This window comes from Drosophila montana, unplaced genomic scaffold (assembly GCF_035044405.1).
Source record: "Drosophila montana isolate Dmon_TW-CO22-7 unplaced genomic scaffold, ASM3504440v1 contig_3848_1, whole genome shotgun sequence".
NCBI lineage: Eukaryota > Metazoa > Arthropoda > Insecta > Diptera > Drosophilidae > Drosophila > Drosophila montana.
Window position 1 is genome coordinate 2442564 of NW_026998720.1, and position 18424 is coordinate 2460987.

General features: G+C 35.0%; 2 protein-coding genes and 1 long non-coding RNA gene across 4 annotated transcripts; 2 read left to right on the top strand and 1 right to left on the bottom strand.

Moving 5' to 3' along the window:
- The first annotated feature begins 369 nt into the window (after positions 1-369).
- Positions 370-4833, top strand: LOC135438598 (uncharacterized). Its single transcript, XR_010437905.1, has 3 exons — positions 370-737; positions 3198-3577; positions 4632-4833. It is a non-coding gene; the product is annotated as an uncharacterized LOC135438598 (long non-coding RNA).
- A 5761-nt stretch (positions 4834-10594) lies between these two features.
- LOC135438415 (zinc finger protein 213-like) lies at positions 10595-11776 on the top strand. Of its 2 annotated transcripts, none has more exons than XM_064696737.1 (3): positions 10595-10753; positions 10819-11485; positions 11535-11776. In XM_064696737.1, exons 1-3 carry the CDS (start codon positions 10678-10680, stop codon positions 11692-11694), a joined length of 903 nt encoding a protein of 300 aa, XP_064552807.1. In that variant the 5' UTR covers positions 10595-10677; the 3' UTR covers positions 11695-11776. The 2 variants fall into 2 exon arrangements, with proteins under 2 accessions (XP_064552807.1, XP_064552808.1); XM_064696738.1 differs by having other exon boundaries at positions 11557-11776.
- A 5008-nt stretch (positions 11777-16784) lies between these two features.
- LOC135438636 (uncharacterized) lies at positions 16785-17505 on the bottom strand. The gene is made up of 2 exons (XM_064697010.1): positions 16991-17505; positions 16785-16912 (listed from the first exon to the last, which is right to left on the bottom strand). The coding sequence occupies exon 1, from the start codon at positions 17473-17475 to the stop codon at positions 17077-17079; it is 399 nt and encodes a 132-aa protein (XP_064553080.1). The 5' UTR covers positions 17476-17505; the 3' UTR covers positions 16785-16912; positions 16991-17076.
- Positions 17506-18424: the final 919 nt, after the last annotated feature.

Here is an 18424-nt window from a genome sequence, read left to right on the forward strand (position 1 = left end):
ATTAAAAATTTATAAATATTATTAATTTTAATTATCAAAAACATGTTGTAAAATGTGTAATATTACCTACCAAATAGGTTCAGCTGATTATATTTGGATTATAATTAGATTATAATTGGCCAATACATAGATGAGTGCAACAAAATGTTTATATTAATTAGCTTAATCGTGGATTAGTGTTGTAAAATAAAAATAATTATTACCCTTTTTGTTAGCTGATTATGTTTATTTTATAAATAGATTACAATTATCCAATACATAGGCAAGTGCTTTTAAAAGTAAATCAGTTTTAGCTGATACATGGTTTAGTGCTGTAAAATGGGTAATTATTATTATCTCATGTGTATATTTGACATTTGACTAATTTTAGGCAGTTGTAAAACACCATGTCTTTAAACATAAAATTATCTTCACATTTATTTATTTATTCAAAAGTACAGTTCGAGTTCTTCAAACGTATTTTCGTACAATATTACGATCATCCTTCAGAATTGCTGCAAATTTCCAAGTACATAAATCGCATACGCATAAACCAACTGATAAAGATTAAGAGTGCAGAGTGAAGGATAAAGGCAGAGTGACTCGAGTCACTGCATTTGCATCCTCTTGCCGTGCATCTTAATCCTTGGCCGCTCGATGATTGCGGCTGTGCATAAAAAGGCAACACCAAGCCACAATTGCTTTTCGCCAATAAAATTTAACAAAACAAAAAAAACGAAAACGTGCAATATAATTAAGTACGTATATTTCGACGATACACACACGACAATAATGTAAAAATAATAAATAAATAAATATGAAAAAAGTCAGCGCATTCGGAGCTGCAATCGCTGTATCGCATTTATTAAATTAACAACAATATTATGGCCGCATCGCGCGTTGTTGTCGACCAATTATGGCGACAAAGTGTCTTCATTAAATTATAAATTCATGAGCTTAACGTAATTTGCATGCCAATGCACTTTATGAAGTACTTTGTGCCATTTAAAAAAAAAAAAAAACAAAAAAAAAACTTTATATAAACCATACAAAATAAAAGCAAGAAAGAAAGGCGATCAATGACAAGACGAAACTCAAATACACTTATAAACATATAGCTTACGGGTCTGAATAAATGTGACAAGAATAGGGAAGTTCATAATTGATAAGTTTGGTCAATTTGATAACTTGAAAAACCGGAAAGTTTTCAACACAAAAAATCTTTTTCAGACAGATATACCATAAAGGGCCTTATGATATTGTAGGCCGATATTGATAATTGGTAGAACTCGTGAATGCCAAGTTTGGACAAGAGTTCTTGAAAAACAAAATCTGTCTACTTACAATTTTTTTTTATATTTTCTTAAATTTTCATTGATTTTTTTTTTTTTTTAATTGTTTAAATTAAACTTATATGAATAAATAAAAACACAACTTATTCTACAGTTAAGTCTAACAAAATAAAATTAACAAGAATAGGTTGGTTACGTAAATAGATCTGAGGGACCAATTGGATAAGACCTCTGCAATCTCCTCCGCATTCGGACTCCTCCAATTTTCAATTTTCGGCCGGTTCAAACGTTTCTATTTCCGGCTACAAAAAAACGGAAACTAGTTTGCAAATACTTAATGTTCAAGTATTTAAAAGTCAGATTCATTATATAGTAGTACGATCCGGGCGGTTCCGACACATTAGTTGTCGGCATAGTCTAGTTTATATTGAAACAGACGAGACAGAGAGATGGACGTCTTTAATGCTGGTCAAGAACATACATATATAATTAATGGGGATCTAACGTATCTTATTCAGTTCGTTACACATTAAATAACAAACCCACAATACCCTCTGTAAGAGTATATAAAAAACAAAGAGAAAACCATAATTATGAAACCAAGTAAATCTGCTGCCCATAATTACAAATGGCCAACGGCCTATTGACACTTATGGCATGTAAATTAACAGTTATTTTTATTGTTTAACAAACCATACAATAAATTGCGAAATAACAATAATACGAAAATAAACAAAAGTATAAATTGCCGCCGCACAACCAAGGTTTAAAGTGACAAATTGATAAATTGATAAATCGGCTCGCCTAACTAAGACCTCAATAGCTTCTTTTTTTATGCCAGCCAATAAATTATTTGTCCGATAAACAAAAACCAATGCGCAACAGATTTGCGGCACACATAAACAAAAAGCATTTATTGTTCGTGCCACAACGCATAACTAATACTAAAAAAATTAAACAAGGCCTTGGATACGATTATTTTATTTATGGCCAACATTTTTGATTTGAATGGTACGCGCGTTGCATGTGCCGCCCACAGAAGAGACTGAATTTATTAATTTGCATGTGTGATTATTTTTATTTAAATAAACACACGCACACACACACAAACGCCGCCTGGCTGAAGAGAATTCATTTTTTAATGCCCAGCGGCGCTGAAAAGTATGCTACGACTTTGACTAGGCGTTCTGTGTGTGCGTTGTGTATGCGTATGTGTGCACTGAGTGTGCCTGTGTGTAAATTAAATTTGCATATGCATTGCATATTTCTTTACCATGAGCAATGCAATAAACAAACACACACAAACACACAGGATACAGATCTATTTTTTATACATGCGCTGTTTTAAGTGTTTCCACTGTTCAACATTTGAAGAACATTTTAACATTCAAAACAAATTTTATTTATATTTATTAAACTAAAATAATAAGCAAATATGAAACTGCTTTAAACAAAGGTTATAAGAATAACATTTTTATATTCATACAATTATTTTTAACATTTTTCTAAAATATTAAATATTTATTCATATCAATTTTAAATATTTAAAAAAAAAAATATTAAAATCTTGTTATTAAATATTCATAGAGTGCATTTGGCCTTAGTATTGGATAGTATATGTATATGCATTATCTATTTTATCTTATCTAATTAAATATTTTTTTTAATTATGCTTATTATGTAAAAGCCTAATCGTGTTATCCATTATGTTTCCAACGTGCTCGTGTCACGACTTTAAACACAAGACGCGCCCATTTCTGCATCTCATTCAAATGCGCTTAGATGCTGTCAAGTGGAAATGCTTCACTTTATTCCACTGATATGGAAATTATATTTTCAGCTGTAAAAATTCGCATATGAAGCGTGTGCTCTGCTGCATTATTCAATTAATATTTATTTGTTTTTCTGTAAACCAAATGATTGCAGTGTAAATTACCAGCGATTAACCCCAAACTCAATGCCAATGCGGCTGACAGCAGCCCCCGCCGCTAACAACGAGCTAAAGCCACAATTTGTACAAATATATTGGCTACGTGCACTCTATAAGTTATCGCCCAGGCAAATCCCAAACAGCATACAAATGATGCAAAAGTACAGTGGACAATAACAACAGCAACAACAACAACAACAACAATAAGGAACTCACAACAAATAAACATTTGTCATGTTGCATTGATGCCAAAAATGGCATCGAGGCCATTTTATGGACCGAACTTCGACTCGAGAGATAAAGCCAGGGCGTGCGAATGCTGTCATATATTTATACCCTCAAGCCATTGAAATGGGAATGATGGTTTTGTGCAAAGGTATGTTACAAGCAGTCGAAGCTTTTCCTTGCCTATTATGTATATATATTCCTAATCAGCAGCAGCTGTTGAGTCTATCTAGCCATAGCCATTTGCCTGTCTACATGTCTGTCTTTCTGTCTGTCTTCCTGCCTGTCCGACTGTGCGGCTGTGTGGAAAAAGCGTCGTGAAAAGAGAGAGAACGGGAGAGATAGAAAAAGAGAAAGAGAGAGAGGCAGTAGATATTTTAAAAGTAAGTTCTCTTGGTGCATAAACGAGAATTTATCATACTACCGATAACTTGGCTCGTTGCCGCAAAACCGATCAAAAATCTATATCAACATTTTGTTTTTTAACCATATATTAAAAGCTTACAAGCTAAAGATACTAAATTTGGGATGTAAGAGTTTATGTAGATCCCGAATATTTCCATTCTGCTCAAGACCTAAAAAGCAACGCATTTTGAAAGTTGAAGATGTTGGCCTTAGTATTCACTTCTATGCTGTATTGCTTTCCTGAAAAGTTCATAATTGTACGACTGTAGACACCGAAGGAAATCAAGAATAAATTGTCCAGATTGTGTGTCTAGAAGAAGATCCGTATAGCGACAGTTCTGCACCGAGTGCAGAGTAACTCCAAGTCGGGAACTTCCATCTTGAGCACTTGCCTGTTTTATTTATGATTGCAATTTCTTAGCACGAATTGGCCAACTCAGTGCCTTGTTGCATTTTGGGCAAGTAATAGACCCATAATGGAGCTACGTGTTAGAAAAATATAGCTAGTTTCTAGCTTTGCTCAAATGTTGACAGCTGGATATACAAATTTGTTAAGAAATTGTCTGCGAGCTCTTATTAAAATGCAATATCCGAAGAATATTGTTTAAAAGTAGATAACGTTAACAAATAAAAAAATTATTTTATCAATTGAAATAGTATCATAAAGTACTTTGATTTTAAGAACTGTTGTTTTAACAATGCAAATTGCAGTGTAAATCCTGTACGTACTTTCGACTGTGCGTATTTCGGCAATGCCTTTATTTGGAAATTCAAATATGTGTTGTGTTCATTAATTACAGCAAAGTGGTTAGCCCCAAACCCAAACCCAGTACTCGGAACTCGACCGAATCCAGCCAAATCGCATAATCGCCGGTCCAGGCAACAGGCCCGTCGGGCTGAGCCTGAGTTTGAATTGGAGAAGAGCGCGTGTCGTGACTTTTTTTCAGCACGAACAATAAATCACATACAGCCACTATAAAAATTGTTGACATATTTACTTCAGAAATATACAATTCAAAATTTAATATTAAGTTTCGTTTTTTTAGTTACCTATAATATAAATTATATATTTGAATGGTAAGTATTTTAAAAGAATGTTATTAAACTCTGTTTAAAAACTATGACACCAAAAAAATAAAGTTGGTTCCATTTGTACAGACACCTATTGAACGATGAAACAGTTTCAACCTCCACTTCAAAGAGCGTAAACGTGTAAAATAATGTATTTTTTTAAAATGTTTAATTAGTAATTTAATTTAAATTACTTGATTGTTAATTTTTGCATGTATTTGTGTTAGTGACCTGAAGACTGTTGCCGAGGCGCAAAGGAAATATATTGCAAGACAATACAAAATTGTTTTCATTTTCGATTTTAATAAAATAAACTCTGTACCTCGAGCCAGCTAAATAAATATTTGCAGTATATGTTTTTTTATATATACCTGTATGTCAGCCAAATTCACATTTTTAATGCCAAATTAAGGCTGAATATAAGTTTTAAGTTGGTTCTCGGTTCAAACCAATGCCACGCCTTAAGGTTCGGTTTGTGAACCAGATTTCCACATCTCTTAACTCACGACTCGAACTTTAGATCTTTCAATTTGCAATAGAATAATTTTTGTTTAACATAAATTAACTTTATATTATTTTATATTTTAGTTGATTGCGTTGAGTATTTAATGTACAAACTGTCTTTAGCACAATGTCAAAAGCCTCCAAAAGTTCTAAGATTATTTCGAAAAGGAAAAATTAAAATAATCTTCTGAACCAAACCTGCTTTAATTAAATATATGATTCGGTTTAGTAGCGGATGTGGCTGTTTTTTATTCAACAATTCTGGCTTTAGGTTCAGTCCATGGCCGTGTTCAGGTATGTTTCATCGTGTTGAGTCGTGTTTAACATACGCAGTATACAATTATTGAACACGAATACATCGTTTTCGTGTCACGTAGGAATGGACACGACACACGCGCTCATATCCCCGAATTGGGCTCACTCACTGGCTTATGCCACACACGTCGCCAGTGGAATAGCAATGCAAACTTTTGCGCAAATTAACAAATTTTCAAATCTACTCGCACAACAAAAATAAGTTCTATTTGCCTATGTCGCAGTTTGTTTATGCTGCTACCTTGATGGGGCGTGGCGAGGGCATGGTCAAATTTTGTGGCCAGGCCACAAATGCTACAAACAATTGTGTGTGTTTTTCTTTAGTAAATAACTCGACACGAGCTCGGACTTTGACACTTTTTTGTTGCATAGAATTGCGGCATGCAAATTTAATTTGCCAACGCCTGCAGGCAAACCGGGTCGTTATCGTGTCGTGCCCCAAACAAACACACACACACACACAATTTGATTAAATTATATATTTTCATAAAGAATATTCGTTGGTATCTGTTGAATATTAAATCTGAGCGGTAAATTTGCAATTTTTTAAGTAATTTATCAAATATGGAGTTATGCGCTGTCGCAAGAAAGCAATTCTTTGGGCTCAGCTAAAGTAATTACTTTTGCAAATGGAAAATATGCAACAGACGAATGGACCAATTGATGTGTGTTTTCCCTTAGACATGGCTTCTGCTGCCGTACAGATTTATTGGCCGTAACGTGGCTCGTTTTTCCAATTCATACTTCATTTATATGTTGATGACAAAATTTGAATGCAATCTTGGCCAAAGGCCATCTGGGAGCAACGAGACGCATTTATTGCGTTTCAAACTTTCAACTCGGCTTAACTTGGCTTACGTTCTGCTTTTTAACACAATCACTGCTTAAACCGGCTACTAGCTTTAACAACTGACAACCGAGCTCTTAATAAGCCTTGTGCCACGCACGCACGTAAAACGCGTGCCTGTGAATTGTGTGGGTAGAAAAAAATATAATCAAGCCTTTGCCGAGAGGGTTTCACTGGTAGATGCTCTGTAGCCCAGTTGTAAAATAATCTAAAATATTTAATATTTATAAACATTTATATATGTTCCTTAAATTCGATAGATTTACTCAGATATGTTTATATATAAGTATCTATATGTATCTGTAAAGCCTATAATTGGGCTACCAGCTTTGAAAGTTTGCATTGCATTCGTTAAGATCTCTTGTGTGAACTTTAGGAGTACAAAGATAGAATGTTAAAATGTTCATGTACCAAAAATTAGGACATTGATTTAAAAATACAAATAATAAAAAATATATAGTTAAGAATATTGCAAAATCTAAGTATAGTATAGCTATTCTATAGTCGACCAAGCGGGTGGCTGGATTGATTAGGCATGCCAATAAAACGTGTATATATATTTTTTAGGGAGATAATGCCTCGCTTGATCAACAATACATAAATATAAAACTTTCACGAACTCTTCAAAGAGTAAAGTCAACAGAAAACCACAAAGGAACTAACAAGATTGTTATATTAATTGGTAAATGCTGCACAAAAATTACTAAAAATAAGGTACAAAAAGAGCAAAAAACAATAAAAACTAAGAAAAATAAATATATACTCTACATAGAGATAATGCCTCGGTTTATATACAGTGCATAAATATAAAAGCTTCGCAATAAGTAAAGACAACAGAAAGGCACAAGAGAAAATACAAAATTCTTATATTAATGAGTAAATACTGCAAAATATCAAAAACGAGTAAGAAAGATCACAAAACAGTAAAAGCAAGAAAAGGCTGAGAATCGAGAAAAAAAAAACGTAGAAAAGAGGGAAGATACACGCAGCAGCCTCTCGATTTGCCGGCTTAACAAGTCTTAGCCATTACCTTATATTGAATACAACAGCTGATATTCATATACATACATATATTAATTTTGTACGAGAACCGAACAGAATGACAAATGCTAATACCCTGCATAAAAATGTGGCTGTTGATTGTCCCGAGCTCAACAACTCATTTGCGGCGTTTGTTTGCCGTTCTGTTTGTTGCCTTTGCAAATTAGTGGCCGGCATTCTGACAGTGCATAAAAATGCAAAACACATTTTGTCAGGCAAATGCTTTTTCATTACATTTTTCCTGGCTTGTTGCAGTTGGCGAATGGCTAGAGACAGCTCTTTATAGCCAGCCCAAAAGTATGCTATAATTTTTCTTGAATCTGCAATAAAGTGCGCTGTTTTGTGCCAAGACAAACGCAATTGCAATGTACTTCAAATAGATTTTTAATAGTCCAACTGACACAAACACACCCACGCACACTCCTACCCAAACACACACTCACACACATGCAGTGGGAGCGACTCAGAGAAAGCATCGTTTCATTGGGCTGGCAGTCGCTTTTATGTTGAGCCTTTGTTGACAGTCGAAAACATTTATGCGATTTTGTCGTTAGACGCACAGAGCAAATAAAAATTTATGAAATACACAGACACACACACACAATATGAGAAATGTGCAGATACAAAATACTTCTATAAGCATTTAAAAAGAGATAAACTAGTGTGAGTGTTCTAGACTGAAGTGCCTGACTAGAAGATACCCTATATATCATCTATATGAACACACTCACAAACAAGCATACGGATACGCACACACATGCATGGCGCAAGCTTCTTCTTTCCTTAATCCGCACTATGGAATATGGTTTCCTTATTATCTTCTGTAGTAAATAAAAACAATAAATATCTATAAAAATAAATATTAATTAAAATATAATATTAACTTCTATATACACATGCCACAAGTTTCTTCTACTCTTAATCCACACTATGAGCAATGCTTTCGTTTCGGGGCTTTAATTATTTCCGAGGTATTCCTAAAAACCATGTCTTAATATTGATTGGAATTTGAAAATGGGAAAGGATATGGAAGAGAAAAATTTTTAATCTTATTTTGTGTATGTTATAGAAGAATATATATGTTAAATTTAAAGTCATTAGCTTATGTAGTTTCCGAGATCGAAGGGATCACAAAGATAAACAGACTGACGAAAACATGGCTAGATCTTTATTATACATGCCGTCTTCAGCCTGTTACATACATGTGCACAAATCCATTATACCCTTTTTAAACATATTGAACAAGTTGAGGGTACAAAAAGAAAAAAAAGGAGAAGAGGGGATTGGGTAACAGCTGAGTAAGTTTGCAATTGTCAAAATGAATTAATGTTTAACTGGCAAATTGCTTCTGTTATCTTTGACTATATATGCTGTAGGTCATACTTAAGGCTGCTGCATCTAAAATTACCCAAGTAATTTGCTGGCCAATATTTTGTGGCCTTTGCAGCCATTTAACGGCAGCAGACAACAACTACAGAACGTGGGTAATAAAGTGCCAAATAAATGAAATAAAGCTGTTGAACAAGTCTTATGTTTCTTCCGGCTTTTATTACAAAACACACTTAAAACACACAAATAAAAACGCAAATAAATAATACATAAACTGCCAAACAATTGAAAATTGTTCGCACAATGCAGGATCTTAAGTGCTTACTAAAGGCAGCGCCCAAGTGCTGCTTAAGACCAACTGCAAATACACAATTCAATTTCGATGCTTAAAGCGTTCTAGTGGATACCCCTACCTTCTTGTTTGAGGCAGAGCTGCCAACCAACCTCTAGCAGCAGGATTACAGGCAAATTGCAACCGTCTTTGCATGTCTCGCGCACAAGCACACCAACACCCACACACACACACAAAGCTAGCCCAGCAAACTAATTTTATTGTACACCACATTCATGAGCACTCTGATCCTAACCCTCCGCTGCTCTATAGCCCTTGTTCCATGTCCTATGGCAATCGTGTGCAAAAATTTTAACAAGAAAATTGTTTAAGTGTTTCGTCTTAAGTGGCCTCATGAAGGCCAGTTTAAGGAAATGCTTAGCCAGCGGCTTTAAGCCAATCAGGTTGCAAGGAAATAAACTAAACTTCTGCATAGATTGACTTTAAGCTATTTTTTCTTTTTTGAATTTAAATTTACTTGAATTTAAAATATCACACAAAGGTCACTTAAAAACATACTTGCTCGATTCTTTTGTTATTAACATTTTGCAGATCTAGTTAATTAATGACATATTTCATTATCCTTATTTACTTATTTAATTGTTTTTATACATTTATTGTTACCTTATTTTTACTTATTTCATAATTATTTCTAATGATTTGTTTGACATTTCTTTTAATGGAAATGTGCAACACTTTGACAGTTTCAAAACACTAATTATTGTAAATGAATTAAATACATTTATTTTTATCTTTCTCTTAACTCCTTTATCTTATTTATCACACATTTAATAATTGTTGCAAATATGCTGTTATTCTCAATATTATAACGTTTATCAAAATGCAAATATTGCCAATACTTTTTATAGAAACTGCAACTGTTAACATTTTGAAACCACATTCGCTCCACATACTTCCGAAGAATTTGATTATTCTCATTTTTCTTAATCCATTAAAAATTCCCGCATCTGTTTGCCCTTAAACAAAAAAAATATTGCAGTACTTAACAATTCATTTTTAGAACTATGCAACACTGCACTTCACACTGGTAAAAATGCAAAGCACTGAACATGTAAATAAAAAAGTTAAATAATTACAAAAATAATTGTATTATATATAACTATACAAGAAACTACAAATCGCTTAAAGTTATTAAAAAAAAATATATCAAATTGATTCCTTTCCTTTTTGATTTTTGGTATTCGAAGCTAGGTTCCCGTTATATAAAACTAAAATAAAATTAAATAAATCAAATTATTGTTCAAATGCTTTTAAATCGAAACATTTTAAAGGTTGGCAGCTCTAAAAGCCTTGTCACTTGTCAAAACCACAGCAGTTGTCATTAAAAACAGGAGCTCAAGTAAATAACTTAACAAGTGCCATTTGAAAATATCGAAAACAATAAAATATGCCCAAACTTTTTCGTAGTTTCTTCTCCGATCGCTACAATAAAAAGCACGAACGCTTCTATGACAAATATGAAGGTAAGAAAGCACGAAGTCGTGCAGAGCTATCTTTATACGCTATACATATATTGTACATTTTTCAGCCATATGTCTAGCTATACCCAATATGGCGCCCATGCCACGCCCTCCCGTATACCAAGGCAAAGGCATCCATGCATCGAAATCTGTGGGTGGAGAGCACAAGCTCGGCGGCAAGAAATTTCACTATGGGAGTGGGGAGCCCAGCAGCGATTGGCGCGCCGGCGATAATGTGCCCATTGTGGAGCGCCGGCGCATGGAGGAGGCCGGTGATATACAGCTGATGGACATTGAATTGAATCCGAGCAGTGAGTTCAGTCACACGATATGGGAAGTTGAGCTGCCGGGAGAGGAGCTGAGCATATTTGCAGACAAGAAGACGGCGAAGAGCGGCGGCACCAATCTGGGCAGAATCAAAATGCTGACCAAGGCCAAAGGTCGACGCAAAAAGACGGATATCCAAAAGCGGGCCGAACAACAACTGCAGGCGACGGCACAGGTCATGTCCACCAGATCGCCGAGAATGTTGCCCAACGAGCAAATCAAGCAGGAGCTGGTCAAGAAGCCAACGGATCGACGGCGTCTCAAGCAGCCGGGCGAGCAATTCGTCTGCGCCGATTGCAACAAAAAATTCGATCATTCCTGGATGCTGGTGGCACATAAACGCACCCACACGGGCGAGAAGCCCTTCGTCTGCCCAGAGCAGAACTGCCAGAAGTCATTTGCCGATCGGTGAGCTACCCACTTAATAATAATGTATAATATTATTTTCCATTTGTAGCTCCAATTTGCGCTCTCATCAGCGTACCATGGGTCATCATCGCTGGGAGTTCCAGTGCGGACAGTGTGGCAAGTACTTTAGCCAGGAGTGCTATCTGAAACGACACTCCCTGGATGCCTGCCGCAAGTATCTGCTGTCGGTTAGGCTTAAAAAAACTTGATCTCAAGTGGTAAATAAATTCTTTTTATATAATTTCTTCTGCTTAAATTTTAAATATTAAATTGCCATCCCAATGCATGAAAGGATCTCAATTTTTTAAAATCATCAATAGCCAAGAAATCAATAAAAGTCGTTTTGGATCTTCTAGTTTTCCGAAGACATTTTGAAGCGTATACGCACTTTGGACACCAAAAGTAATGCAACTCATTTTTTTTTTTTTAATTTCAAGGGTTATATGAGCTATAGACACCAAAAATATATTCCCGTTCACTCAAAAATTTAATTAAAAAACACAAAAGTGAAGGTATTATAATGTTATTATAAAAATCAATCTAGAAGACCAGATTTTTAACATATATCACAAAAGTTATGGGATTCCATATCATAAATATTTATATAGAAACTTAGTATTTTTTTAGTTTATCTCGTAGCTCTTAAGATCTATACACTCCAATTTATATCTAAGAGTATTCATCGAATATTCAATTTTAGGTTTATATCTTAGCGTATTCATCGAATATTCAATTTTAGGTTCCCCCGCCACGCGATGTCTTTCATTTTTAGTGCTCGGTGCAAAAAAAAAAAAGGAACCGCATATTCATAGATATTTTCTTGGGCTTTGGTATATAAGCTCATATGTATTTCACATTTTAGCCCTGAAAATTTCAAACCAATCGGACAGCTAGCACCGGAGCGTTTTTGATGGGGGATATGTGGAAAGAACAAGCACAACCGCTGCACAAAGTGCTTAGCTTGTGTGTGTTTCTTTGTGTAAATAAGAAGTAAGCTAGAATTCCTTACAGTATCTTTTGGGCACTCCATTTAGGGTAAATCCGCGTCGGCCACTCTCATCTATGAAACGCTTGCTCTTTATAGCTAGCTAGCTACTCTGGCCTTCGGCAAAGACAATATTATACCATACACTAGCCTGGGACTCAAAACTAAATACTCTATATTCAGTGAAAGGTAGTTTTGTACATTTTATGCCTTTTTGCGCTAATTTCCTGTGTGTGTTAGTTATTTATTCAAGTTGAGCATTTCTTTTTGGATTAGACCAAACACCATTGAAAAGGTGCAAAAGGTGCACTTTACTTTAATATCATCCCCGAATTCCTCTGTGAGTGCAATGTATACAATATGTGCGCACAATACCTTGTGCCTCCACCCCCTCTATCATTATGCTGCATGCCCCAACTGGCAGCTGCTATTTGACACCTAGCTGCAACTGCTTAACATTTCAAAGCATTGGCCGGATACATTGGGCAAGTTTTGAAGTGCGTAGACGGGCAGACACAATGCAATTTCGTTCGATGCAACTAAATTGGCTCATTAGCAGACAAAGAGCCGAATTTCTTTGGGCTGGCTTGGCTGACTTGGCCATGGCCAAAGTTTCAAGTGTATGAAGGCAATGTTCTGTTCTAAATCAAACAAAATGTGAAGGCAAAGTTTTATCCACACACACAAGCACCCGTACACACACGCACTTCTTTGGGACAATTAATGATCAGAAGGGAGTTTTTCGTGCTTCGATTGTGGTTAACCTCGGCCGCTGTGTAAACCCCACAATGGCCACGAATTTCACGGCAGCAGCTGCATGGCCTAATGCAACGGTCGAAATGCAAATAGTTCGATGCCTGCTTTTGGCACAGGGACTCTGACAACAACAACAACAAGTGGGTACATTGCAATAAGCTGCAGCCGACTGCACAATCCTCTTCTCACAGCACGACTGCCTGGGGAGGACAGGCTTCAGCACGACCTTACAATTTTTTATTAACCATTTATGAAATCTTCGATCATATTAGCTGGATACAGAATAGCCGAAAAAATGTTCGATTTAATCTAATTTATCATAAATTGAATAGTTAGAGCTCAGATATGACAAATCTGGTTCACAGCCATGGAATCATCCGAAATTTATCTCCCTGATAAATTGGATTAAACTGACTTTAAAACAGACTTTTAATTTGTGACTTACAAAGAAACTGTGACTCTTAACGTCCGACATTAAAATGCGAATTTTGAACTAGACTTTCAAACTGCTTTTCATTCTGCGGCTCTAAAACTGACATTAAAGCTGTGGTTTAAGAACTGTAACTTTTAAACTGTGTATTTAAAAGAATGACCTTCAAACGGTGACTTTAAAACTGTATTTTTAACTTTGATTTCAAGCTGTTGTTTCATACTGTTACTTTCAAACTGTGACATTAAAACTATGTTTTTCAACTAGGCTCATTCTTGAGAGGAGAACTTGTGTAGCTGACAAAGTTGGTAACTCTCAGTCTAGAACTGTGGGAATATTTATATTTGGGGATTTTTCCGCTCACCAATATAGTTTAAAAAAGTCCTTGTTAACGATTTAACAAAACCAATATACCCAACTTAACTTTGCGAATAGAGTAATGCAAGATGAGACAGCACTGGTAATGCGTTAATTTATGGTCGCAAGATAAACAACGAACAGACCGAAACGATTGAACGGTCGCCGAGGCAGGGGCCGAAATGATTTAAAGGTTTGGTCAAGTATAAAACGTGTGTCCACTAAAATGCAATTACTTAAAAGCGACTGCGAACTCTGCAGAGCACGAGAAGTGGGCGATAGTCAATGGCTGTTTATGCCCTGAACCTATCGAAGTGGTGAATAAAGATATACTTTGCAAATGCAATAGGAGAGCAGAAGGCTTCTCGGACCCCATAATAATAGAGAATAAATTTAATATATATACTAGATGCTTGAAATATTGAATATTGCTTTATTTTTACCATATCTCAGAGCTTATAAGAGCTGGAGACACCAAATTTGGTATGTTGGATATCTTAGAGTTTTCACCGATGCAGAATATATCACTTTTTGGATTTCTCCCAAAGGAGAGCTTTATATACATAATTATAAAAAACGCATATTTAAGGAGCATAGTTTTGGACTTCGGTATTTACACACATTTGGATGTAATTTTTGAGATCTGAAATTTCATAAATATCACGCTATAAATATTAGAGTTCTTCAAGAATACATTTCACATAGTATGTGTACATAAAAGGAAGTAAAAGTGTTTTTAGCGGCAGCTCGCGGAACAGCTCAGAAAATCTTCTAGTCGGGCACACCCGACTTGTGTTTTTTTTTTTCTGGCAATTGGCCAAAATGTTCTTATTAAATATTTGATGCTGCCGAAGAGACGCGCGACAGGCGTCACATAATAAAATTGTAAAACACGAAATTTTATTGAGCTTCGTTGGCGCTCTTAAGTTCTGGCAGCCTTTATTGAACGTGGCAAATGGCCGGCAAAGTGAATTTTTATGCCACCCAAAACGCACGCGGCACGTTGCAGGAGCTGCAACAGCAGCAGCAACAACAAAGATGAGCAGCTGTGGCTGTGCTCCATGTTGTCCTTTGCCAAAGTATTTTTAAACTAATTTTCCAACTGGGAGCATTTCGTTGGTGTCGAACACATCAGCCTTCTGGCCAAAATGTCTCTTGGTTGGCCAAGTTTGGTGTGCTTGGTATGAAGCTAGTTGAGCCGTAAATTATTTTAGCGTTTCAATTTGGCCAGTAAGGTGACCAGTTAAGGAGTGGAACAAGTTTGGACCAGCACAAAGTTAGCCAATTTCATTTAATTACAATTTGCATTCAAAATTTGCTAGCGTGGACAAATTGTAAAGACTCTGTTGGTATCTTATATTCAATTCATTTAAAACAAAACTAATATTGTTAGTAAACTAATTAATAGCTGAAACTCTGCAGAACTTGTTAACCAGTCTTTCTGGCTAGCTTATGGGCATATTAAACATGGCTGCAAAACAAGCAACAAATTTCGGCGGTTCGGTTCAAGGTTCAAAGCCAAGCCTCGCTTTAAGGTTCGGCTCGTTAAACAAGTCGTTAAACAAGTTATTTAACCCAGGCTTTGTTTAACGAACCTTTGTTCGTCAAATTTCTTTTCAGTTTTAATAATAATAATGATAATAATAAAAATAATAATAATAATAATAATAATAATAATAATAATAATAATAATAATAATAATAATAATAATAATAATAATAATTATAATAATAATAATAATAATAATAATAATAACAATAATAATAATAATAATAACAATAATAATAATAATAATAATAATAATAATAATAAAAATAATAATAATAATAATAAAAATAATAATAGTTTATACAATATAATAAATACTTAAAAAAAAGAAAAATCTTCAATATATAGTTAAATTAAATAAAAATAACATTTTTTTACATTGTATATATGTATATATATAAATATATTATTTTACTAAATTACCAGTCAAAATGCACATCTTTTGATACAATTAGTTTTGGGACCTTTGGTTAACTAACGTAATCATTTTAGAATTTGATCTCAGTAAAACTTGTATTATTAATATGATTAATATTAATAGTTTTTCTTTGTCTTTATACAAAATGATTTAAAACTTTAATGTACTTTGAAACCTTGTGCCAATTTGCGTCAGTCTCAAAAATACGCAATTTAAATCAAGCTTTAAGCTCTAATGTGCTTTAATTGCTTCTTTCAAAGATTTGTATTTGTTAAAGCTCATTAAGCAATAAGAATATTATTGTTACGCTTAAAAAATAAGATATTCTTGTTACGCTTAAAAAATACTTGGTCTAATAGATTTATTATTTTTATTCGCCAAAAGCTCGAAAAAGTGATTTCAGATTTTATCTGCTGCAAAAGCTTGCGTTGAAGTGTAACTGTGCTTTCAGCCTTATCATAAGATCTAGCAATATTCTCTAATATTCTCTAAATAAGCCACGAAAGCGAAAAGCTTGCGGCTAATTGTAACAGTGCTTTTAACCGAATGACGCAAAAAGCATTACAAATCAAGCTTTAGGTCTTTTAATAGTTTTTTCACTGATCTCCCTTTGTCAAAGCTCATTAAGTATTTGGAATAATTACGGAAAGTCTTAAAAAATAGTGTAAAGCTTCGGTAACAGAGTCTGTGGAGTCCAGAGTTACTTGATCTAATATGGTTTTTATTTTTGGGCTATTTTTAAATGTATTTTTAAAGCTGTTTAATTATTTAGTTTTCAGCGGTGCCATCTTTATTCCTGACTTTGTGCACAAGCTTTTTGGTACTTTGGCTCTCGCGCGTCTACTAAAATGTCAGCTAAGTTAAAATGTCGAATGCCGTTTATTAGCGCATTTCGTCCTGCACCTGATGGCCATCAAAAAGCGCCGTGCGATGCTAAATTTGCGGTTGATGAAAAGAAAACGTCAGCAACAAGCAGCTTCACAGCGCAGCCAGCGAGAATTTATGACCCACCGCTCGAAAGGCAACCCAAGGCACGTTCACACTTCACACTTTAAGCTGCATTTAAGGAACTCGTATATCTTGACAAAAACATTTATTTACTTGGGCACCCGATAGTTACGCTTCTTGTACATGGCATTTACTTGGTCCACAACGTTTTCATCCAGCTCGACGCACGTTGCGGACTGCTCCTCACCAGAGGCGTCTGTTTCGTTGGCCCCAGCCCTGGAGCCGGATGCCGTTTGCCTATTGTCCACTCCGGGCCGAATGATATCCGCCGTGTTGCGACGTGCTGGTAAAGTGGGGACAGATCTGGGTACGAAACGCACTTCAGTCTCCTCGCAGCATTGGGTCAGGCAGCAGAAACAGCAGCAGTTTAATAAGAGTAGAGTGAGACAAGCCAAGGGTATTACAACATAGAGCAAAGGTATGTGCAAAAAATTATCCGATTCGTTAAGATACGCCCAGAACTTTTCAAACTCTGCTGTGAAATCCATTTTGGGTGGGCAGACAAAAGCTATGCGTGTTCGTCGACGAAGGAAACAAAACTGAAACAAACTGCAACAAAATCGTTCAGAAGACTTAAGGTATTTATTTGTGATCAGAAAGGGTATTTATAAATAATATATGGGACGTGTTTGTGGCTTTTGAGGCTGCGGGCTGTGATTCAGTGCATTCTTTAAAAACAATAGAGAAATCACAAAAGTTTTCAGTGCAATGATGTTAATGAGCAATCAGCTGCTTATCGGCTTTATATATCCTGTTATACCCTATGCATAACTGGCTAAGGGTATCAAAATGTTATGCAAACTCTGGTACAAAGGGATAGGCAAATATTTAACCAAGAATATATCATTTTTTTAGTAATCAGAATAGAAATAAATAAATGATCTCTGCCAGTAGAAGAAATTCTTGAATTGATCTGAAGAACTGTCAAAACTTAACATAGTTTAGTTTTTGTTGTATGCAATAATTACATTTATTTAAAGACGAATACAAAGGATTTTTTTCATTTATAAAAAACTATATATATATATTTATATATACATCAGAGTTTGATCTTGTAGTCATAATTTAAAGCCTTACGATAAATTTTATTGGTTCGGCTTACAGGGTATCTGCAAGGCGAGCTCTCTGGAATTCATATCATAGAGTTTCTTTTTGTGAAATAGAGTGGACCAGGTATATATATACTTACCTAAATATCAAGGCCCTAAGATAATTTATATCGGTTCGGCTTACAGGGTATCTCCATGGCGAGCCCTGCTGAAATTCAGCTACTCGAATGTTGTTTCACAATTACGATTTAGCTTTACACTGAGCTTGGTAAAATTTTATATAATGAATTACTTTAATTAATTATGTAAAAACTAGGAAAATTTAAATTTTCTCATAAAGAATATTATATAAGATAAAATTTATTACATGTTTATACGAAAACCCATT